Here is a 24,573-nt window from a genome sequence, read left to right as displayed (position 1 = left end):
TGAGCAGCAGATTGCTACTGGAACAACATGTTGGACAGTAGGTGCAAGGCTTCTGCTTCAAGATCAAGTTGAATATGAATGCTTTGGAGCAGATGAGGGGTCATTATGTTGTTTGAGTTTGAGTTTGAGTTGACCTGTTTTTGAGTAGCATATAAAACTAATAATGTCTTCACTCAGTAGAAATCTGTCTCAGACACACTTGCAAGCTTTCTTAACCTGTCTCCGGCACTATTCCCTATTGTTAACAGGCTATTCAATCCCTAGTTTTCTTTGTGTGATCCTGTCAAAACTCTACTGAGAAGTTTATTTGTGTGAAAGGGAACTGCATGTCTCTAATGGAGAATCGATTTTGTAGTCAAATATAAATATCCGTGAGTAACACTTAGCAAGTGCAGTAGGAAATAACATACATTACAGCATGCCAGCTTAAGCTTTGCAATTTTTTACCCTACAAAATTCACCTTGGTGTTCGTGTGTGAACAAAGATCTTTAATGGGTGAAGATCTGTGAAAGTAGTTTCATTTGATTTAAAAGTGACAGTTACAGTTGTTGGCCATGGTCATGATGGATGTTTTTAGAACACCTCAAACTGTGTTATTGGAATGAAAGCTGCCAAAGTAAATGGATGGATAGCTTTTTGGTTCATTGGCATTGTCCATCAGACTTGCAGTTCCATTGTCGACAGCTTACAAGAAATGTGTCCCTAGCTTGTGCCTCTAATCCTCCCTTCACTCTCCAGCAGTCTCTAGATGTTAGTTGTTGTGCTTAGTACAACCTCGGCGAAGAAGTAACATCTATTACTTTAAGTGGCACTGTATGTCCTTTAAATCTGTTGTCATTTTTATCAAAGAGCACTTGCCGGATAACATCTCTCTGCTTATTACATAGGATCCCCCCTGCAGCACTTTCACTTCAAGTGTCTGTGTTTTCAGTGCTCAGACCAATGAAGGCTGTGAAATACTACTCAGCCCAGCAGTAACTTATGGCCCACCTGGGCTTGACCTTTCCTGCCCGGTTGCCATGACGATAGCCCACTGTGCTGAGGCCAACGCGGAAAACTGGAGCATACGGCTCAAGAGACTAACATGCGAAAAGAAGTGGGAGGTAAGATCATGTCATCTTTTACTATTGCTCTGGCAGAAGTGCTAAAATTCATTTAATTCAATACACTTTATGCCTGAATCGGTTTCTTACACCAGATAATTTGGGATTGTATGGGATCACAGAAGTATTGGACATAATTGTATGATTGTGCATCTTGAAAAGTTTTGTGCATTTTGTTTTTTTTTGTGTTGCCCATATGTTGGTTTAGTCCTATGTATTGGTATTCAATGTATTTCAATAAACAGGTCTAATCCATCCCTCCTCATTCTTCCATTCAGCCTACTGTGGTGTACTATGTGCTTCATTCCAGTGTCAGTGTTAGTTTGAGCTCTGTGTGCAAAGCCTGAAAACAGGGACTTGACTAGTGGACACTTTCCCACACTCATAGTGAGGGGCTGAGGGACTTTACGAGAAGCTTAGGAGAAAACAGTCCTGCTTCCGCTCAGCCGCAACAAGATGACACTGCGAGAAATGAAAGCCTCACAGCGTGTGACAGCAGGGCACATGGCGCATGCTTGTCAGATGGGGGTAATGACAGAAAACGTGTATCCAGTGGATTAGGTAAGGCAGGGACAAATGAACACAGACACAAAGAGGGAAACCAGTGGAAAATCACTGAAATGTTAGTTTTTTGGATAGTATTAAATGACTTCAGGTTTATGTATGTCAGTAGAATTATTACCCGGGTAGAGACACATTTTCTTAGCACATTTAATAACCTCTAGGAATGCGCAGCAATGGTGAGATATAGGGCTCATTTCAGAAGCAGACCTACAGCTTATGTATCCGAATCTGTTATCTGTTCAGTCATTTTCCCCCCATGTTTTTATGATAAGCCTTGGAACTTGGCGTGGTATCCTGTGGTCTAATTCATCCAAACCTCTGGGCCTTGCTTCCTGTCCCAGTAATGTTTTTACAACCGATTTAAGCTGCGAAGCAAGTCCTGGGTACGGTAATTACACCTAGGGGGCAGGGACCTATGCATGCACCATAAGCTGAAAAGAAGCTGTGGCAGAGATTCGTATCATGTCTGGAGGTTGCTCTCCTGTTGCCCAGAGCACAAAAACACAGCAGCACTATGCTGCAGTTGCATATCTCTTAATATTTTCAAAAATCTCACCTGCTATCTCGCACATATGGTGTGTACTGCTCGGGCAAATAAATCCAGCCAGCCTCTACATAAAGTCAGTAGGGAGATATTTGGCTAAAACTAAAAGTTTTATGTTTTTCTTTTAAAGACATGGCCTCTCCCATTAGCTAACACAGTTACCTTTGTTAATTCAAAAGAAAATTTAAAGGAAATGTATGCACTTTGTGTCTGAATTCGATATTTGATTAACATCATCAAGGCAGGGGTGAAGTAACCCCAGGGATGCTGTGCTGTGATGACAGCAAGCTCCCTAAAGCTTGTTCTCTTCAAAGGAATAGCCAAGTTGCAGGTGCAGGCTCATGGGATAATATCTCTCTCGCAAAATGGGAAAAGCCAACATGAATCCTGCAGGTACTTTGAAATAATGAGTCTTTTAAGGAATGAATGACTAGGGATGTCATAGCAGTTTCTTCTGGAAAAAAACATAAATGACTTTTTTTTTAAATTGAGTTTATTTGCTTCGAATCTTGTGCATTGGTGCTTGACTATTTTTCTTCAGCTGCTAAAGGAGTTTTACAATAAAGAAATCCTGTCTACTGTGCTAGTACTAATGACTCAGGCTGATGCTGCCACTGGCCTCTGAATTAAACATCCCAGCTTTGAATCGCATTGACTCTCAGCACCAAGTCAGTCCTCTGAAGTTGTAATTCTACAGTGTGACTTGGTCTTTACCTTCATTCACACCCACCATCTAATACTAACATTCTCTTTCATACAAGCCAGGAGACAGTTATACCTATGTGAGTATCTGAAATAAAAGCATTAAGCAGACAACTCCAGAACACAAGGTAACTTGTGTCATGAGTACAACCACTCTTCCTTATGTTTGGAATAATCTTTCAGATATTTCCTTACACAGCATGTGTGGTAATGTATCTTGCAGGATGTGATGTCAGTGGAGGATGAGACCACTTCCTGTTACTGCCTGATGGACTCCCACAGTTGCCACCTGCTACTGGACCGACCTGGCTGCTACGCTCTGGTTGGGGAGCCCTTTACCGAGGGTGCTGTGAAGAGGTTAAAGCTGGCTGTGTTTGGGAGCACTGGTGCCAACTCCATGGACTACAGCCTGCGGGTGTACTGTGTAGACGATACCCCCAACGCCTTCCAGGTGCTAAATCGGGCTTTCAGACATGCCTTTTTACAATGTGTTGTGCTTTGACATCAAAAAAAAAGAGCTCTTTCTTCACTGTTTTGGACAGATTTTACCGTCCATTGGGAATCATGTACGGACTGTTAACCACTGAAGCAAGAATGGTCACTATTTATTCATTATTCTCTCTCTCATCCCAGACCAGTGAAATAATTACATGCCTGCTTTTGAAGGGTGTTCTAGATGCCTGAGGGTTTGCAGCTTGCTTTTACATTAGCATGTACTTACACCATAGTTCCAATGGCAACAGGTGGGGTTCAACACGTACATAGACACTAAGTTGCTTTAAGACAGCTCACGTGAGGACTGTTGTTATTGTGCCCCAGAGAAGATTATCTGGGCCAGTCATGCAAATACGCAGAACATTTAATGGCAATTACATGGCAAGGGGATTTTAGATTACAACAGGAAAAGGGGCTGCAAGGTTGCTTCCTTTCATCTTGTGCTTAATTGAATAATTTTGCCATTCATTAAATGTGATTTAGCATTGTATTGTGTGTGACAAGCAGAGTGATTCAATTTCCAGGGGGAAGTATCCAAAGCATTACATGATATGCCTTTTTTTCCTGAACTGCTTTCATTATGTGGTGATCAGTAGGTGGTCAAGCAGCTGGTATTGTACACATGAAATTTGTAGAACACAAGCAACTAAAAAATCAAAGTGGAATTTTACTATATCTTTTCATAATAAATTCTCTTCCTGGGCATGCTAAATTGCTGACATTTTATTCATTTATTGACTCAACTGGTTGTTTCCTATATGCATTATGGTAAAGCACCTTGCTCAAGGGAACAGCAGCAGTACCACCCACTGTGGCATTATGATCAGTTCCCTAAAGTGCCCTTAGATTGTAGTGAATGTTCTCTAAGATTATACAGAAACACACTACAGACTAGGGCGGACTGGGTATTGCGGAATTGAGGAAAACAATAGTGAAAATTTGAAAACTTTTAACTGACCAAAAATCAGAAAAGTTATTGAAGAAAATAAGTGCATATATTTCTGAAGTATAATTATGTGAAAACAGAGCAGTGCTGAAAGCAGGAGCTGGGTCCTCACCCCAGGCCGTTCCATATTCATGTGCTGGAGTGCTTCATGGTGAGTCAGCTCTGATCAAGCCCTCAGGTCTGCTTTATCCACAGTAATCAACAGCAGAGCTGATCACACAGCGTGGACTTTGCCTCTGATGAAAACATTGGATTCCGGCTCCCTGTTGCTTCCCTCTGCTTTCATGTTTGCTGTTGTTTTTGAGCTGTTGTTGTCCTACTGTGAGGTGGCTGAGGCCAAATTAATAGTGTGTCATGGAGACAAATGCGTTCTTGTTATTTTTGTTATTGTTATTGTGTGAGTAAGTTTCTAAGAACATAGTTTGTTCACCTGTGACTTTAGAATGGTCTCTGAGTCTTACCTCTCCTGCAAGTGGGTTTGATTCAGACATATTTATCCCTCTCTTCTCTCCCATACATCTTCATATACCATTCTGTGGGTTGCTCTACTCTCTATGAATTAGCTGACAGTTGTCCAATATCTCTGTCCTTGCTGTGTCTTCCCATTGCTGCAAATGTAGCAATGTTGTGGTAGCTTCTCTGGATACAGAGACCCATATTAACCTTTACCAGACCTGTACTCGCTCTCCTCCGGTCATGGGTAGATGACTAAACAAAGTGGCCTAGCCATCAGTGGCTTGACTTATACAGTGAGCTCAGTAATGTAGCACGGAGTGTAGCACAGTGGGTAAGGAACTGGGCTTGTAACCGAAAGGTCGCAGGTTCGATTCCCGGGTAAGGACACTGCTGTTGTACCCTTGAGCAAGGTACTTAACCTGCATTGCTTCAGTATATATCCAGCTGTATAAATGGATACAATGTAAAATGCTATGTAAAAAAAAAGTTGTGTAAGTCGCTCTGGATAAGAGCGTCTGCTAAATGCCTGTAATGTAATGTTTCAAACAAAGACATATTTTTTTGGATTTGGCTCTGTACTCCACAATTTTAGATTCGCAATCAGACTTTCACGGAATACACATGTGGTTAAAGTGCAGATTTGCAGCTTTTATTAAAGGGTAATGAAGTTTGGTTTCACCACGTAGAAATAACAGCACTTTTTATACATACTTTTTATATAGTCCTCCCATTTCAGGGCACCGTAATGTTTGGGACAAATGGCTTCACATGTGTTTCTGATTAGTCAGATGTGTTCAATTGCTTCCTGCAGTTTTCAGTACCTAGTCTTGATTCTAGACTATTTATTGCCTTTGAAGTCTGTTATTGGTGTTTGTCGACATTTGTTAACAGAGTTAGTCAAGTCAAGTCATGTATTTGTATAGCACATTTAAAAAGTACAAAGTACTTCCCAGAAAAGAATTTCAACAAACAAAACATATAAAAGGACACAGATACATAAAGGATAGAATAATAAAATGAGTAAACTTTAAAACAACAAAGACATAGAAAAAGTTATGCCAGTAAAAGCCAAGGAAGCCATTATGAGGCTAAGAAATGAGAAAAAAAGAGACATAGACCAAACCTTAGGCATAGTATAGTCATCTTTTTGGAACATCATTAAGAAGAAATATAGCATTGGTGGGCGCAGTAATCGTAAAGGGCCTGGCAGGCTAAGGACCTCAAGTTGATGAATGAAGAATTATCACCATAATGAATCCCCAAACACTCTGTCTAACAGATCAGAAATACTATTCAGAAGGCTGGTATGTATGTATCAGTGACTACTGTCTGCAGAATGGACAGAACTACAGAGGCTACACTGCAAGACGCAAACCTCTAGTGAACTGCAAAAACGGAATAGCCAGGTTACAGTTGCTACAAAGTACCTAAAGGAGCCTGCAGAGTTCTGCAAAAAGGTTTTGTGGGCAGATGAGACCACAATTCCTTTGTATCAGAGTGATGGCAAGAGCGAAGTGTGGAGGCCAAATGGCACTTCCCAAGATCCAAAGCACCCCCTCTCATCTGTGAAAAACAGTGGTGGGGCTGTTATGGTTTTGGAATGTATGGCTGTGATAGGTACTAGCTCACTTGTCTTCAGTGATAGTGTAACTGCTGATGGTGGCAAAATGATTTTTGAAGTCTCCAGAATCCTCTTATCTGCTCAAGTTCTACCAAATGCCCCCAAATGTATTGGGTGGTGGTCCATCCAAGTTAAAGGTGCCTGCAGTACAAGCCTGGCAGAGCATCACCAGAGATAACTCAGTACCTGATGATGTCTATGGGTCACAGGCTTCAAGCAGTTATTACATGCAGAGGATATGTGACAAAGTACTAAACAGGACTACTTTCATTTACATAACATTAATATATCCCAAATATTGTGGTGGTGTGAAATGGGGGGCATGTATAAAAATTGCTGTAATTTCTACATGGTAAAACATGTATAAAAATATCCTTAAATAAAAGCTTAGAAACTGCACTTTAACCACACATGAATTGTTTTCTAATAAATAAAAAATAGTACAGAGAGAATTAAAAAATATATGTCTTTGTCCCAAACATTACTGGTTAAGATACCAAGCATTCATACCAAAGAAAATTTAAGTTGATAGATGCCAACAAGCAATGTAATGTAGTATAGGTGTCATGGTTTTGGCTGATACCACCATTTCTTTTCCTTCTGCGCCTTTTCTTCAGTTATTACGGCCATTGGTTTATTTATGCGCCTTTTCTTTAGTTATTACGGCCATTGAGTTCTCATTTTGTTGATTGAATTATACACATGCAAATTTCTTTTTACAATTTGCACCTGTTGGCGTTCTATTTAAACCTCGAGCAAGCCGATAAGCTTTGCTTCAGTGTCACTTACGTTGCACGAGAGCCGGTAATCTATCAAGCGAGGTAAAGGTATAGGATTGAGAGTTGCAGTATTGGATTGTTGTGGCTATAAAATTAGCACAACAGTCTTTAGCTAATAGGTTGTTGGTAACAAGTTAGTGCCACAACCTAAACTCTTTTCTTTGAGTTGCTCCGTTTTCTGCTCAGGCAGTTTTATTTTCAGAAAGTTCATACTGAAGTTTTAGTTTTTTACCCAGTACGTGGGTTGTTTTGAGCTTTTCTTTGGGATACTCTCCCTTTAGGAGTGTTTTCCTTTCCGTTATTTTTCCGCTGTCCTTGTCTCGAGACTTTGTGGTTATTCTACCTTTGGTGAATAGCTTAAAGAACCCCCCTGTTCAGTCGCGGTTGGTCTCCCAAAACCCCCACTCCCTCACAATAGGTATGTAGGTATCTAGAACCTAAATGGGTTTTTTTATTTTTTTCTTTTTTTTATTTTCTTTCTGAGAACTTGTTAATTCTGCTGTTCAGCCAGCGGCAAGAAGACAAGACTGACTTGTAAAGGATATGGGCTGTTACAAACAAGACTACAACTATTTCCTGACGGCGAACTGCACAACCAGAGATTTATAGGTGTTTTTTTGTTATGCATATTCTTTTAGCTAGCTGGAAGAGGTGAATAGCTATGTGGCTAATTGCCTTAAACGTTACAAGAACTCATACTTGTGATCAGACCTATGTCTCTTTACACAGCAGAGATTAACCATGTAATTTTCTTCTAACCTCATTTTAAATACATAGTAAGAATTCAGCCAATTCCAGACCATTCTTAGTGCTTAAAGCCATATACATTGCTGGTTCATATTAAAAGGTCTTCATTTGTTTGGAATATGGGAAAACCTGTATTTGATTCTTCCTGTTCTGACGCTCAACTGCACAACACGATATTCTTTCTGGGTGCTTTGTAGTTTTCTCAGCTCATCACATGTATAACAGGCATTCATGTTTTGTAATGAGTTTTTTTTTTTTTTTTAACGTGCATCTTCTCGTGGGATATGAATTGTGAACTGCAAATGGGTCTGTTAAAAGTATACTTGTACACTCGGGTCTCAATATGCCATGTCCCCTTAAAAATACTAGAGCCAGTCATTGAAGCGCACAACTAAAAATGGCTGTCTTTTCCACCATGAACCAGTGCATTCCCTAAATCTGGAAAGAAATTAAATCTTTATCCTTAGATCAATTCATTCTTGTTTCAATATTGTGGTTGGCACCAAACAACTGAAAATGGGAAAATGGTGGCTGCAGCTGTTGTGTTTAGGGACAAACAATGAATCCCAACAGAGGTTGATTTTTCTTTATGACCGCAGGTGTTTGAATTTAGGATCACCTGATTTAAGTTTGGTTTTTAAACATCAGGGAAGGTACCAAGCTAAGAGGGATGTGCATGGCAAAATGGCCCCTCTCCAGGGTTGGCTGAAATTCAATTTCCCCAAGCCACCTTGGAAAAACAAAAGAAATTTCATTTAGGCATGCTGCTTGTATCTTTATTTTCTATTTTGCTACCCCAACAACCCATTTCAGAATGAATCTTTGTAATCCCAGCCTCTGTCCATTTCCTCACAATTTTCTCTGATTGGAAGGACAGGGAAAATGGCTTATGCATTTCCCCCTGAGAACCAATGAACAATACTAAAAGATGAATGAATACTGGAGAGTGAAGATAAAAAGGCCTTCTGTTTGCTTTTACTAGGCCTACTCCTCTTCATACATTACTGTGAAAGTTCCTATGTTCTGTATGATGATTTATACTTAATTTTTTATTTAAAATTTGAGAACCTGTGCCTTGCCTATTAGCTATAATGTGTTTATACATTTTTATATTTTACCCCAGTTTTTAAATAATGGGATAAATTGCAGTATATCTACCATCTAAGTTTGGTTTTGCCTATAAGTTTAGCTCCATTAAAGAGTAAGGGCTGGATTCACCAGTGTTTTGTAAATGCTCGTACAGTCACAATCATAGCTGTCCACTCGGTAGCCTTTTGGGGGAATCAATGTAACTGGGCTGTATTTTAACGATCGAAGCGCACAGTCTAAAGCGCATGGTGCAAGTGCATTTTGGGGCGTGTCCAAATCCACTTTTGCTAGTTTAACGGCGGATAATCTGAGCGCAAAGTAAGGCGCATGGTTCAAAGGGGTTGTACTTCGTCTCTTAATTAATCATAGGTGTGTTTTGGGTGTAACATGAAATAAACCAATCAGAGTGTCATCTCCCATTCCCTTTAAAAGCCAGGTGCCACTTGCACCTTGGCGGATTGTTATTATAATGGTGGATTTGCCAAGTAGCAGGAAAGAACGCTTCTCTGCAGAGGAAATAACAGTAAAATACTGCGCCATTGACTTAAGACCAGGTTTTTGTTGGTCAATCGCGCAATTGCTTTCCGCTGCCTCAAGATAGCAATGCGCCAACAATGTGCCTGACCACACCTCATTTTAAGACCAACACACCCATGGGCGCTCAGATGGGTGCAAGTACATTTGCTATTTAAACAACGTGGGCGCTGGACGGGAAAATAACTGCATTGGTCTGAAACTAGCAAAGACACTTGCGCTGCGCTTGGCTCCGCTTTGCGCCGAGTGTAAGAGAGCCCTGTGTCTCTGAATCTGCAGAGGGTGGTTGCTATGGAGAAGGGCAAGGGCGGACAACTCCTGGAGGAGCAGAAGACATTACTTTTTAAAGCGAACACCTCCAGCCTCCAAGTCTCCATCCAGGACATCCCACAGTTTCTGTGGAACATAAAGCCTTTCACCACCTGTCAGGTACAGTACAGTATGTGAGCACCTCTCCAGTACTTACACCAAATAAAATTTAATGGAAAGGGATTCAGTTCCACAGGAAAGGAAGTTATGCTGCATGTCTCCCTTGATCCCACAAATCAGTGCCCAGTGAAAAAATGCACATTTCACTGTGCAGGCTTTAGTAACCGTGGAAACATTTTTTCTGAAGTCCCTTCAGAAAACAAGAGGTATACCCTTTTTTCTTAGATTATTTACCGTAACCGTACACTAAATCTTTGAGCTTCCATACACCATGTAAGGAAACCCAGGTACCTGGCAAAGACATTCCTTTTTCACAGTGCCTAGATAGTTAAGTATTAAAGGGTGGTATTTCATTAAATTCTTTTAATTTTTCAAAAAATATTGAATGTACATTGTGTCTACTTGTGTGGCAATCCAATTCTCACAAAGAAGGGATTGAGGGAGACTGTTTAATATGGTCCATGATGGATGTGACTGTTAAAGGTGAATGGGGCTTCCAGTAAGATTGCAGTCTTGTTAAATCCATGTCTTTGGTCAGAATTCGGTTCAGACAGCAGTGCTCGTCCTTATATCATATTGAGTGATTTGTGTTTGCTGCACCAAGGTTGCCTCAGCCTCGGAGGCTTAGGTTGGTGGACTCTTGGAGTGATTTTCACGAATGACCGCAACCACGTTCTTAATCAGGCAAATGATTTCTGTCGAACAACTGTCAGACAACAGATTATTAACCAGCCTTTAATGAGCATGAAAAGCTTCCTAATTTGCAAATGTTTTCTTACAGCTCCATTGTCGGTGGTGTGTCACGTTAGGTGACTTCAGCCATTCTGGTGTTCATGCACATCTTTTCACCGGATCCCCTTTAGCTGGCAGAACGGGTCACCTGCGTAGAGATTAATTACCAGTCAATGAAATACATGCATCTTGACCTTCATAAATTAGTCATTTAAGGCAATCCATCTCTTTCCCTCACTAGTCCCAGCAGTGTGTTACATTCACCCTGTGACTAACAGTAGTCACCAAGAGCAGAAATATCCTGTATTTATAATCCAGAATATCAATGAAGCTCAGCTTTCTAAGGATGAATGCGCTTCAGAAGACTGAAATGCTTCTCTGTGACAGCAGTTTCTGGAAACTTCTTTTTATACCTGCAACCTCAAACACTCCCATTTTGGCTTTTTCATTGTGTGCGCTTGTTTGTTTTGGCTTTGCCCAAAGCATAGAGTGAAGGGGTATCATTTTTGCAAAGAATTTGTTAGGTTTTTTTTTTTTTTTTTAAAGCTGTGTTCATTCAGGTTTGGCTGTCCACCTCACTCCCCCTGCAACCTCCATAGGAATTCTCCTTTTCTCAAGTGTGGTGCAGCAACCAGAAGCCCCTGCACTGTGCCTTCTGCTTGGAGCGATATAGTCCTGCCACAACCCAGCTCTCCTGCAAGATCAGTGTACGGCAGGTCAAAGGTCATGAGCAAATCCTACAGATCTTCACATCCATTGCAGAGGTGAGGCCTTAGTGTATTTCAGTGAATCTTTGCAGTGAACATTATTGGCAGGATGTACTGGCTTCATTACTTTATAGAATTTCTATTAGTATTACATATCTGATAGGGCACCCTGTCTTCAAAGGAGCTTTATTAATGCTTAATGTGTTGGTTGAGTGCTGTTGCCATAGTCAAAGATTTGTAACAGATTCTGGAAAATGTAAGGGAAAGGTAATAGATATGAGTTTTCATATTCCAACAGAACATATTTTCCCTTATGAAGAAGTAATATTTATTCATTATATTTTCCATGTGCTATACATGTACCATTCATCTATATGTTCTACAATAGTATGTTGTACGTGAAAATTATTCAGTGTACCACTATTCAACGTGAGTTATTTTCTTGTGGACTGTAAATTGTGTAACTGTGTAAGGTCTTGAGTACGCATGGGATTCTCAGCACAGTTCATATTAGCCTCACTTTGTTTCCCAGAGGCAAAAGGAGTCAGTCCCATCCGTTACTCAGATGGATTGCTCTGTCACATCTCTGTACGGCCCCAAGGCCTTCAAAATTCCCCTCTCCATTCGCCAGAGGATCTGTGCAACCTTTGACACTGCCAATGCCAAAGGCAAGGACTGGCAGCTTTTGGCACAGAAGCTTCACATTGAGAGGTGAGACCCCACTGCTTGTTTTGAAGAGTTTACCCAAAGGTTTACAGAGTGTTCATCAAATTTCTAAATATTTTCAATATTGAACCTTCAAGATACAACCGGTTATTGAGGTTGTTTGGAACCCCGAAAACTTTGAGGTGAAAATAGACTCACTTTTATGGATTTGACTCATTTATAGAATAATTTTGTATATATAAAGATGAGATGCACCAGGTGCTATTGCATCGTAAAGATTGAATTGTATGTTGTAAATCCTGTTTGTATTTTCTATCTCTCCTGGCCTACAATGAAACTGGCCTTTGGGGATGAATGAAGTAATAGTGCAATGATACTGCAAATATCACTGTTACAGAACAGGTGACTGGAGAAACCAAAAGGGTGCCCTTTCACTTTGGGCATATGTAAATACTGTATATACTGTATACAACAGGTACCACTGAATATATTGTATTGGAAATAACCAGCATATCAAGCTTTGTCCAGACTTTAAGCTAAGGGGACCTTTTGATATCCTCCAGGAGCAAGCTCTTAACTTGCAATCATAGAACTTCAGGACAGCAGCAGAGCAGGGTTCACTTTATCTAGGATAATACTGCAGTCATATCTCCTGTCATAATTCATGGTCAATGATGCATTCCTTGTGGATGCTGTCCGTCAGTGCTACAGTGTAGATTTAATTATAGATCTTAACATCTATACATCTATGAGCTTGGTTTTATTATGTGTGAATTTTAGTTATGGGGCCCCTGTTTTTTCATGATCAGTTTTGAACAAGCAATCAAGTCATCTTTAACTGAAGGAATTTTGAGATTTTGCAGACTAGCATTGCTCATGCAGCTTACTTGGGAGAGACATGCGGAACAGTGAATATGTACTGTAAATTCATTTTCTAGATTACAACATGACTCAGGCCTTAACCTGTTGTGTTTGCGACTGTATGACGTTTAACTTTCATTGAGAGAAGCATCATAATGGGGGCTGCTTGGATGGCTCATCCAGTTAAGGCTCCATGCAATCTGAATGTGAATTCGTATCCACTTTAATACATTCCTTTTCCTTGCTCTCTTCCCTCAAGTGAGCTATCTAGCGACTGAATTTGTGACATACAACAAATTATCTTAACAGGTGCTCTGAAAGGGAGGACAGAAAAGGAACAAACTAAAACGGAATTGAATGGAATCCTTTCTTCACATGGAGCATTGCATTGTGGGATTCCCTTTTTTATGGAAGCTTGCAGTTTATATCATTGGTGGGAGGGAGGAAAAATGAAAGAGCAAGAGAATGTAATTGCCCCCTCCTCTTTCATAAATTTGAACCAAACCCCATTTGGTGTGGCTGCTATATTTCATCTGGGCATTTCAAGAACCCCCCCCCCCCCAAAGCATTCAGTTATGAGAGCTGACATAGGATTAACAGAAAAGGGGAGGTGGGGAAGGAATGTCAGCATTTCTCCATTATTCTCTCCTGTTGGTTTTGTGGCAGTGGATAATGTGTATCACTCTCAGTACTATGCACTCGTTTTTTTTGGATTGCAGGGATTTATAGCAGATTTCAACCAAGTCGAACCTGCTGCTTTCACATAATGAGTGTCTCAGCCTTGTTAAGCAGATTTAGAATTCATTTCCTTGGCTCTGAAGGTGCTTTAGAAATAAATAAGGAAACAATATGTGTGACTTGGCTAAATATATATGATAGTGTAAAACTGCCCTCTGCTGGATATGAGTACTAATACTACCTACTGTTATCGTGGTTCTGAAGAAATGTTTTATTGTTGTATATTTATCTCACTATTATTCAAAACACAATTCTGTCATGTGATATCTGCCTGAGTATTTGCCAGGGCATTGAGCATGCAATGATTATGTTCTCTCTACATTTAGAAAATCTAACACTGGTGACCCGTGCCTTTTGTGACAGTTGAGCTGAAGTTGCCCTTTTTTTTGGCTGTGCAGGAACCTGTCCTATTTTGCCAAGCAGCAGAGTCCCTCAGCAGTGATACTGAACCTCTGGGAAGCCCGTCACCAAGACAACGGGGATCTGGACTCACTAGCCAGTGCGTTGGAAGAAATCGGCAAAGTCCACTCCAAAAGCCCAGCGAATGGCAACAGCACAGATGAAGCTAGCTCCGACTTCACTTAACAGAGGACAGAATCAAAGCAGCCAGAGAACAGAGGAAAGAGTTCAAGCTACGACTAGCGGGGGATCAGCACAGGTAGAGAGAGTACAGAGGTGTCGGACTAATACTTCACACAGAAGTTCCAGTCCAGGTAATCAAGGTGTGCGGGGTGGTGTTGACAGCAGTGGTGGGAAACCAAATCCACAGGCTGCGGTGCATCAAAGAATGCTTCCTCCTCCTGTTCTTTGATAAGGGAGGGGGGTGGAGGGAATGTGTACACAGAGAGAAACCTAACATTTTCAATCAAGCTAAACACACAAGCCAATATAATTAGAAAAGTATGTTCATCGACCGTCAAATCGAATGAAAACTCAGCGGCTGCACATTTTAGACATGCCCCTTTGAAGCTGCCAAAGAGACTCGGCTCTGGTCTGCATCATTACAGGAATGGGGTGTTGCCAAGCGACAACAACAGAAGCGAAGACTCTACCGCCTTCTCATATACAAAAGCATAAAGATTCTTTTTTTCTTTATTTTCATTGTTTCCTCAACTAAATTGCTTTAAATCCGATTGATTTGACTGAATATTGTTTTTTTCTGATTTTGATATTGCCTTAATACTAATAATAATAAAGAAAAATATGCCTTGTTACAAATTTTGGGCCCTATTTGCATAGCCATATTGGAAATGTCTCAGTGTAGTCTCCCAGGGAAAGTGGGATAAGATATAAAAGGATTGATGCGGTTAGATTTTATTCGTTGCATGTTTTTCACACTATAATGTCCTACTGGTGTTGTAGTACTGTCTCATATAATCCAATATGAGCCATCACTCAATACTAGGGGTGGGCAATTTCGGTCCTGGATGGCCAGTGTGTATGCAGGTTTGTGTTTCCACCAATTAACCTGGCTAAATGAGCTAATTAGCTCAATACACAAACACCAGCTCATTCAAAAATTTGATCACAGTAAAACGTTTCATATAGGGACACAAGAACAGTCTTCGGCTGACATTCATGGACTTATCAAGAAATGTTATGGCTAATTAAATAATTGAAGTCAGAAGGCATGAAAACCAGACACAGATACAGCCCTCTTTGCCTACCTCTGCTCTATGCTCTATTACACAGATGTTTCAATCAAAGCTGAGAGCAGCCACACATCCCCATCAAATGTTTACATATGCCGTATGTTTATAGTCTATTAAATAAGGATCAAATCTCAGAAAACAGTGTATAAACTGTTTGAAAATGCGAAAGACATTTTCAGGCTGCATTGCAGTAGGAGTCGTGGGATCCCAAAATAGTCTTTTTAACAAAGTAGAAAGCAGACTGGCCGGTAACTTGGTACCAGCAGAGAAGATCTCTCCAGCCAGCTGTGTGAGGCACTTATCTGCCTCAGCAAATTTGCACAGATCAGTCTTGCAAACAATGGAGGAACATGGATTGGCAGTCAGAACCAGATGCAATTAAAGGAAGACAAAGCTGGCGAGGAAATTCTAAAGTCTAGGTCTGCAGGGATGCGGCATGATATGTTTCTACCCATGTTAAACAAATTATTCACTTAATTTATTTGTGTGCTTATTGGCGTGTGCAATTTGAAGGAGCCCACTGAGGGCCATTTTGAAGATATTTGAGTCGTTGGGTAGTTTTCTAAAGACAGTGCAATTATACTGCTTTAGCAGTTGGACTTACTGTCAGGGAGTCACTTTTGCACAGCAAAAGTTGTATTAATAGCACTCAAACCTTGAGTCCAGCCAATGACCTGTGAACGTAAAAAAGTCAATCCAGGTTCACTCCTCACTGTTGAAAAACATTTTCAAAATTAGCGTGACATTTTGTCAAGAATATTGGAGGTATGTTGGCATGCAGTGGTTTGAACTTATAAATTGGTATGGTAGAAATTGAGAAATGGTATTGAGAAATATGTCACACAGCTTTAGGATATATTTTTCATTGATGATACACTTCATTTAGGTTCTTCAGTTATATTGATGCAATTATTTTGTAGTAAGGTGTCAGCTAACTTACTGTACTGTGAATACTACATTGAACTGAACTGGCTTAGTGTTGGTCATATCCAAGTGACAAAGCCTTTTATATTCAATGTGAATATAAATATAGGGGCGACATATCTTAGGAGGTAAGAATGGTTGTCTGGCAGTCGGAGGGTTGCCAGTTCAAACCCCCACCCTGGGTGTGTCAAAGTGTCCCTGAGCAAGACACCTAACCCCTAATTGCTCTGGTGAATGAGAGGCATCAATTGTCAAGTGCTTTGGATAAAAGCGCTATATAAATGCAGTCCTTTTTATGTTTTAAGCTTTTAATTAACTTATATGTGACCCATCCAGTATTATGTCCATTATAACAGCACACAGTTCCCCCCTCAAGGTCCTGACAGCTTTTGCAGTGAGCAGTGAAAATGACATGTTGCTGTAAAAAGAAAAGATAAAAAGCTACAAATATGGTGGTTTGTGATTTCAGTTTGAGTTCCTTCTGCGTCTTTTGTAACAGCCAGCCTAGTAATCGTATTCAAGAGGTTCTGTATATCTCGTATATTTCTTGCAAGCTACTATCTCTGAATAAATATAATTTTGCAAACAATTCAACAATGTTGATCTGAATAAAGTGTTATCCATTTGCAGAGGCCTCGCCAAAGCCTTTACCATTTAGCAGACCAAAAGGTTTCCTTTTGCCGTTTTTCTCTGCTCCATTTCTGCATTCTGAGAAGAATGTTTCTTCAGAGTTGAATCTCTTTACAAAGTTCTGGAAAGTGCTTTCATTTGCATTTAAGATGTGACCAATAACAAAACGGCAGCAGGAGATATGTTCATTATTAATAATAATAATAATATCACAGACCCTGCAGGTTATACAACACCACAGGTGAGAGAGAGCACCAAATTATAAGATTCATGTATTAATATATAATGCTTTTTAAAAGCAAATCTTTCACTTTTCATATCTTTCTGTATCACTGATCCTGAAAACTGGCTGGGCTTTCCATTATGCAGCCTATTAAATCTAGAATGCTCATGCAGTCATTGTATTGCTGTTATGACCATGTTGGTTATAAATTGTAGTCACTGCATAATGACATGACTGAATTGCACTGGATCAAATGGTCTGAACTTTTGACTCATTGTCAGTTCCCAGTAAAAAGAATGAATAACTCAATGACCATAACTACTGTATTGTTTTCTTAAGTGTTCCCTTCAGCCAAATACCAGCATTGACAATCAGATGCAGCACTCCAATTCCCTAAATTAAATAGTTCAAATAAAATCTAATTAATTTGGCTGTATTGTAGCATGTGGTTTCATTTTAAATTTGTGTGCACAATAAAAATGACTTCTGCTCTTTAATCTCTTGATAATAAAAACAAGATTTTATATCTTATCATATTTATATAATTTGATATTTAAGAATGATGCTTGCTTTAATTGTTGCATGATTCTAATTTTTACTTTGCTCAGGTTCAAAAGATTTCAGTTTTATTATTTTACATTTTGATTTCATATTTTGAAGGTTTTACCCCCACACTTTTGAAAGAAAAAATGCTGCAGTATTTCAAGGAACCCTGTCAGACTGAATCCCACTTCTACAGTCCTACTCCTGGCAGGACCATATGTTTTTGAAATATATTAAGGATATATGTTTTTAATTTCTTTATAAATGCTTGGTCATTGCATAAGTGTGTACACCAAAACTTTTTTCCCCTTTCCTCATGTCCTAATCTAATCATTCGAGAGATGAGACAGCTTGTAGGATATTTGAAAAGCTGCTGGTGTAACATTTGCTGTCTGCCAAGCTAAATTATAGCTTATTTTAAAATATGTGACATCATAAAATATACTTTGCATCAGAGAAAATAAGAAGCTCACCTTGTGCTGTTGCTGACAGGGTTATTTGCAGGGTTGGCATCTCAATATACCCATACTGCTTCCAAATTCCTGTTGGATCTGGCAGATTGGCCATGGCCTATGGTTTCACTTTGATTCATTCTGTGACAACTTCTCATGCAAGATTGTATAATTCTAGAAAGTCTGCAAAACTATTCTCATAAATGGTAATACAGTATGTTTGCTATCTGTGTAGTGTAGATGCATAAAGTCATGACACTGAGCGTCAGGGATTACTGTGTTCCTATGGACATACAGCTGTTGTACATATCTAATCAAGTCACTGTGGGAAGGGCTGCTGACTGCCTCTGGTTTGAAATGTAGAATGAACTAAATGAATCTGCTCCTTCACCACGTCTAAGTCTGTCTTCTGGCTTGGTACAGGACAGCACATCTTTCTTGTCCAAAACCAAAGCACACACTCGGAAGAATAAGTCAACCATTTTTAAAATGGGAAACAAATGTAACATACTTCTTTGTAAGATTTAGTGTATTTCTCCTTTTTTTTTTTTGTATTTTGCTCATTGCCTTGGATTCACAATTTCTGTGCCTTGTACAGTATAGCTGCTGTGAATTGTGAATGCGGTGCATATGGGGTTAATAGACAAGACAATGGACATATACTGTATATGGACACATCCTTGCCATTATCATGGGAACTGAGAGATATTGTGATTGAAATTATGGGCATTTTGGAATCTTCATAGTTTAGTTTGTAAACTTCATATACAGCCTGTTAATACTATGTACAGGAGAAAATATCCACACATTTTCTGAGTATGTTCTTTTAAGTTGGTTTTTATCCAGCACCAGTTCAATCAGTCCAACAATTTCAAACCTCCAAGGTGCTGTATATTTATGGCCAGAAGGTGGCGGTATTATGTCTATTGTTGTATACTAGTCTTAAATGTCAATAAAAAAAATATATAGTTGCTCAGATTGCAGTTATGTTTTATCAGTTATTTAGTTAATCCGGCTCTGTGTTGGTTTCTGCATTTTCAACAGATAAATAAATAAATCAGCACACATTCAAAGAGAGGTAAGAATGTCCATACTTCATTCCTATATATAAAAAAAGCCTTGAAATGTAAGTGGTGGAACTGGAACTCATATGGGTACCTTACTGACAGTGCCCACTGTCTATAAAGGATCCACATATAGATAATTCTCTGTAGAAAATCAGACCCTTTTGAGCTCAATTTGTGCCGCTGTACTGTAACACGCTGTGTGCACCAGATGTCCTGACTGTCTGCAGCCCAGTCAGAAGGAATGATCTCAGCTCAGAATCTGGTCAAAACCGGTTGAGACAGAGTCCCCACCCTTCCTCAACTTCCATGTAAATTCAGCCTGCTTTCTTTGATACTCTTCCATTGCCTGGACAACTGCATTCACTCAGACACTTGTAAGATGTCACATCCGTGGCCTCCCCGCCACCCACTCTCCCTGCATACCATTCAATCCAGAACACACAGGAAGTCTGTGTGCTGTGCAGAGAGGGAGGGGGGAGGGGGCAAAGTGCAGAGACTAATAATGAGAGTCATGTGAAGCGCATGGGAAGAGTGGAGGTTGCCTCCTTAATGTAGGAGTATTAGCAAGGTCTTCATTATCTCAAATAGATTTTTTTTAAAACCCTTGCTTGTGTATTAGTTCTAGAAAATAAGGAATTTGTACACACAAATCTTTCCTTTATATTCATCCTTGTGTTTTTGCTAAACATACCCAAAAACTCTCCGTATCTCCCAGGTATATTATTATATGAATTTTCTTGACTATGGAGAAGAGCTGCTGTCTCCTGTCTGTTGTTCCAATGCTTTTAACTGGTGAGCATTATGATTTTTTATATGTACTTTGTGGCTCACAAAGTGGAAAATATCAGTGTTACCATCATGAATACAAATGTGCAGTACTACCACCGAGGGCACAATAGCCACATTCATAACCAACATTCATAGCATTCTCAATTGAAAAATGTGCAATACAGTACTACACTATTAGTCTGATACCACCAGCATTAAAAATAAAAGCAATACACGTTACAGGTGGATAGCTAAAGAGGGTTGTGGTGGGTGTTCAGTCTGTTGTTTTAACAACATGTCACTTTTAGTGTAGTCCCAATTCATGCTCAATAACTAAATCTAATTTATACCTAGATAATGTGATATATCATTAAATGTCCAGGTCACATTTACTTGTTACCTAAGCACAGCTGGACAATTTTTACAAAAAAAGAAATTATCTGTTTGGAATCTGTGGAGAGGTGATTGTTTTATTGTTTAGATAGCCAACATAGCTGCTTAACATGTTCAGTGAAGCAATAATCTCAGACTGCAGCTCTTTTCCACGAAGTGTTACTTTTGAGATAAGAATGTCAGTTGTTGACTGGTTTTAGTGAACTGGTTCCAAAATGGCACCTTAGCAACAGAAGAATACTGGAAAGTACCATGAAGAGAACGGATCACTTAACCTGAATTTGGTTTAAAAACATGCAATTATCTCTCCACATAAAAAAACCTGTGAGTTACTCTGTGCATTTATAATCCTCTGTGTGAATAAATACTTCATAATATCAGCGTGAAATTTGCTTTTAATTCCTGCCTGTGCCCTTTGGCTATGTTCATAGAACTTAGCTTGACAGTTTAGCAGTCCACCTTATTATTCCCTTCTGAAATGTTAAATACTTCAATTAAATCCTACAGAATTTATTTTGCTAAGACCAAATGGATTAAGATCAAGTCTCTTCACATATATTATCTGTTCAAGACCTGGACACTGTGTTTGGGGATTCACTGCACTGAATGCTGTGAATAATTTAAAAAAGACAATTACATGTGTCACAGTAAATATTTGAAGTGGAAAATATGAAATTATAGACTTTCATTGGCACTGAGCCTCATGTTGACAAACGCCAATAACAGACTCCAAAGGCAATCAAAAGGCTGGAATCAAAACGAGATACTGAAAACTCTCTTATACCTGCACGAAGGAACCAATTGAACACACCTGACGAATCAGAAACACCTGTGAGGTCATTTGTCTCAAACCTTATGACGCCTTGAAATGGGGGGGCTATTCATAAAAAGTGCTGTAATTTCTACATAGTGAAACAAAATGTATAAATGCCCTTAAATAAAAGCTGAGTGTGCACTACAACATGTGAATTGTTTGATTACACATCTAAAAATTGTAAGGAGCCAAATTTGAATGGGGTTAAATCATGTTTTTGAACATGTTTTCAAGTCAATGCTCTCAGGTATCGCAGGCTGCTATATAATGGTTTGTGTTTTAAGAGTGTAGCCATAAAGGTCAGGGGTCAAATGATCTGCACAAATCCAAGTATGTGTGTTGGTTACAGATTGATTACTATTGTTATTATCTATTTCAGTATTCATTGGCTAGCTGTTTCCGGGGGGTCTTGTATGACATAAATATGTAATGGAGAGGAAAAACAACAAGTAGCTAATCACACTATATCACAACAAATTCAATTGTGTGTTACACACAGTCCCCTAAAGAAATCTTTGTGTACTTACATAATGGGGTGGAGAATAAGAAACATGCAGCACTAATGTCTCACATTTCCTGTGTAATGTATATGATCTTGTAAGTTTGGAGTAAACACCCTATGGAAAATGCTGTTGTCCATTTCATTATTATAAGACACACCCTAGTGGCCCTGATCCGGAAAAAACCAGCCAGGAAACTTTGCCAACACTCCAACTGTTATAATCTGCAGCAACTGGATGAGTCATTCTCCATTCATGCAGCAGAGGAAGGGGGGGTGGGGTTAAAGCTGATCTGCTAAGCCTCAACCTCTTCTGCGCTCTCGCCTGCCTATTTCCTTGAACAGTAATTACAGCAGCTGATATACACCTCAGTTTGTCAGACGTCAGACGTGAGCAATCAGATTTTTCCTGACCGAGGAAAGAAATGTCATTTACAATTGTAAATACCGCGCTCCAAACATCCCTGATTTTTAGATTATAATTTTCATTAGATTACAAGAAACTGAAATAAACTTTAGAGTGAAAAGTAGGCTCAGGTCAGAACAGTGTATTTTGCAGCACCATTTTCCAGACTGTACTTTATTTCGGAAAATATAATGTGCGATTGTTAAACTGAACTCAGTGAGTGTATAGATTATTTAATCACAGAGTTGCTATCCAACTTTATGTTTTGGGAAACATATGAAACGCTTTTATACCTTTCCTATATTACCCTGGGGTGTCCAGTGTGGATCGGAGCTTTGTCAATGCTTTCTTTATTAAAGAATGAAATTTGTTTACCATTGACAGTTACCCCTGTGCTATGAGTCCTACATACTTTATTCAATCTTCAATCTGCATTGAGGCACATTGTGGCTAATACATGTGCATTTATTACATGAGGAAAATAACCAATTACAGCACACAAATCCTGCAAACAAGTGTAATTGAAATGCTGTAACAGTCTTTAGGAGTTACTTGGCATCTACAGTACATGCATACTGCAAAGTCATTTGTATGCTTTCACTGGGGGCACCAGCAGTTTAGTGCTGGCAATTCAAATTACAAATAAAAGAACACATTGTGTAATCGCAAATATACAAATAGATGACATTCCAGTTAACAGAGATTTTTATTTTTTATTTATTTTTTTTTATTTTTTTTGTAAAAAATTGTGTAATTTGTGTTGATTTATGTTGGCCAGAGACTAAGTCAGTGTTTCTCAACTCTGGTCCTGGTGAGCTGCAGGTATACTGGTTTTGGTTTTTACTTTAAAATCAGCAATCGGTTTTGACCTAAAAAACCAGGTGGGGTAAGTTAACTGAAATCAACTACCACACTCGATCAATTGAATACAGAGGGGGGGGAAAAAACACATTGAACATTGTACCCTGAGGCTCACCAAGAGTTGTGTAACAGAGCTGAGAACCCCTGGTCTAAGTGGTCCATCCACACAAATATTTTCATGATGACTTTGCACCATTCCCTTACGACAACTCAACGGGCTACGCCTTGTTTTTTTAGTCCTTTAATCATTTTGTCTGAGAAAAAGGTGATCTAGGTTGACCCTGTTGTTCCGTCAGATAAATTAAATGGGTTTCTTGGGAATTCTTGGTATATATATGTGTGTGTGTGTGCGTGTACGTATAGTTTACTTCAAATTGAAACACCATTCATAAAATTGTCATAATTATTTCTCATTTAATCTTTCTCATGAACCTTTTACTTCAATAATGCATCCGAATATTGCTTGTGAATTGATGTTTTGAAGTTACTTTGTTCTTTTAACAAAATAATTATAACCTTTTTCAGAAAATGCAAGTTTTTAGATATGATCGTGACATTCCTGACACCCCCTTAGTTGCTACCCGCCACCACCACCACCAGTCATATGACTGAATCACTCAACTGCTAATCCTGGCAATATAGCAAGATAATGGGAAATTGCACACCTGTAATCATGTTTCAGAGGTCACAATGGCTATCTGACCTGAAGTTTTTATTGTATAAAGTGTTGTATTTAGTTTGTCAGTGGAGATCTTGTATTCAAATTTGGGTGATTTCGCCTGCAGGGCCAGTGCTTGGCATAGGCAACCAGGGACATCACCTAGGTTGCCATCTGTCTGGGGGGCACCATGATAGTGGGCGGTATGAGAGTCGGCAGTGGTCTAGTACCCCAGGCTCAGCACACAGTCACACAATCATCTGACCAAGAAAACTGATCAGTTCTATTAGGACATAAACATCCACACTGGCATGGGGATCAGGGAGTCCATAGGATGCTATAAAATACAACATACAAAACTATGTGAAAGGGCTACTGAGAGCTACTCCTCACTATCACACTTCACACCAGAGTGGAAAGAGAATAAGACCTACCCAGCCTCTTTAATGAGAACAGTTCACTACAAGTCCTCAAGACAGCTACAAAGGTGCAGCCCCAGAATTCTGGCTTTGCTTCCTTCCGGCTCTGCCTTTTTTAATTTTTTCCAGAGTCCAAACAAAGCAGGCACAGGTGAGTAACTGGTTCAATATTTAGTGTTGTCATCAGTGGGCCAGCAGCCACAGTCCAGACTACCTCACCCCTTCACCAGTCATAATATAAATTAATAAATGCATTTCCCGGAAAATGTGAGGCTTTTCAGGTTCTTTTGTGGAATCAATTTTGGGCATGAATCCTCAGTACAAGAAGCAGAGACTTCACCAAATTACAGTGCTGCTAGTGCAGTGCAGAATTACAGCACAACTTTTTTGAGTGACCCTGTTTGTGTGTGTGTGTGTGGCCATGTATTACTATCTTTGTGAGAACCAAATGTCCCCACAAGGATAGAAAAATGAGGAAAAGTGTGTGTACTTGTTCAGATAGGACAACCACCTAGGCAATGATGAGTACATCCAAATTTAAACCAAAACC

At 39.5% G+C, this 24,573-nt stretch overlaps 1 protein-coding gene across 4 annotated transcripts in view; it reads left to right on the top strand.

The window, feature by feature from the left end:
• The window catches only part of LOC118213465 (netrin receptor UNC5D-like), a 111,659-nt gene extending 89,852 nt beyond the window's left edge, over positions 1-21,807 (top strand). For all 4 annotated transcript variants that reach the window (XM_035392473.1, XM_035392472.1, XM_035392470.1 and 1 more), the window contains 6 exons: positions 933-1,104; positions 3,138-3,365; positions 9,861-10,010; positions 11,342-11,506; positions 11,982-12,160; positions 14,113-21,807. In XM_035392473.1, coding sequence (XP_035248364.1) covers positions 933-1,104; positions 3,138-3,365; positions 9,861-10,010; positions 11,342-11,506; positions 11,982-12,160; positions 14,113-14,299 — 1,081 coding nt within the window. In that variant the 3' untranslated portion in view covers positions 14,300-21,807. The remainder of the gene's footprint in view (positions 1-932; positions 1,105-3,137; positions 3,366-9,860; positions 10,011-11,341; positions 11,507-11,981; positions 12,161-14,112) is intronic.
• Positions 21,808-24,573: the final 2,766 nt, after the last annotated feature.

This window comes from Anguilla anguilla, chromosome 14, assembly GCF_013347855.1.
Source record: "Anguilla anguilla isolate fAngAng1 chromosome 14, fAngAng1.pri, whole genome shotgun sequence".
Classification (NCBI taxonomy): domain Eukaryota; kingdom Metazoa; phylum Chordata; class Actinopteri; order Anguilliformes; family Anguillidae; genus Anguilla; species Anguilla anguilla.
The sequence above is the reverse complement of the archived record's forward strand: the minus strand, read 5'-3'. Positions and strand labels throughout refer to the sequence as shown.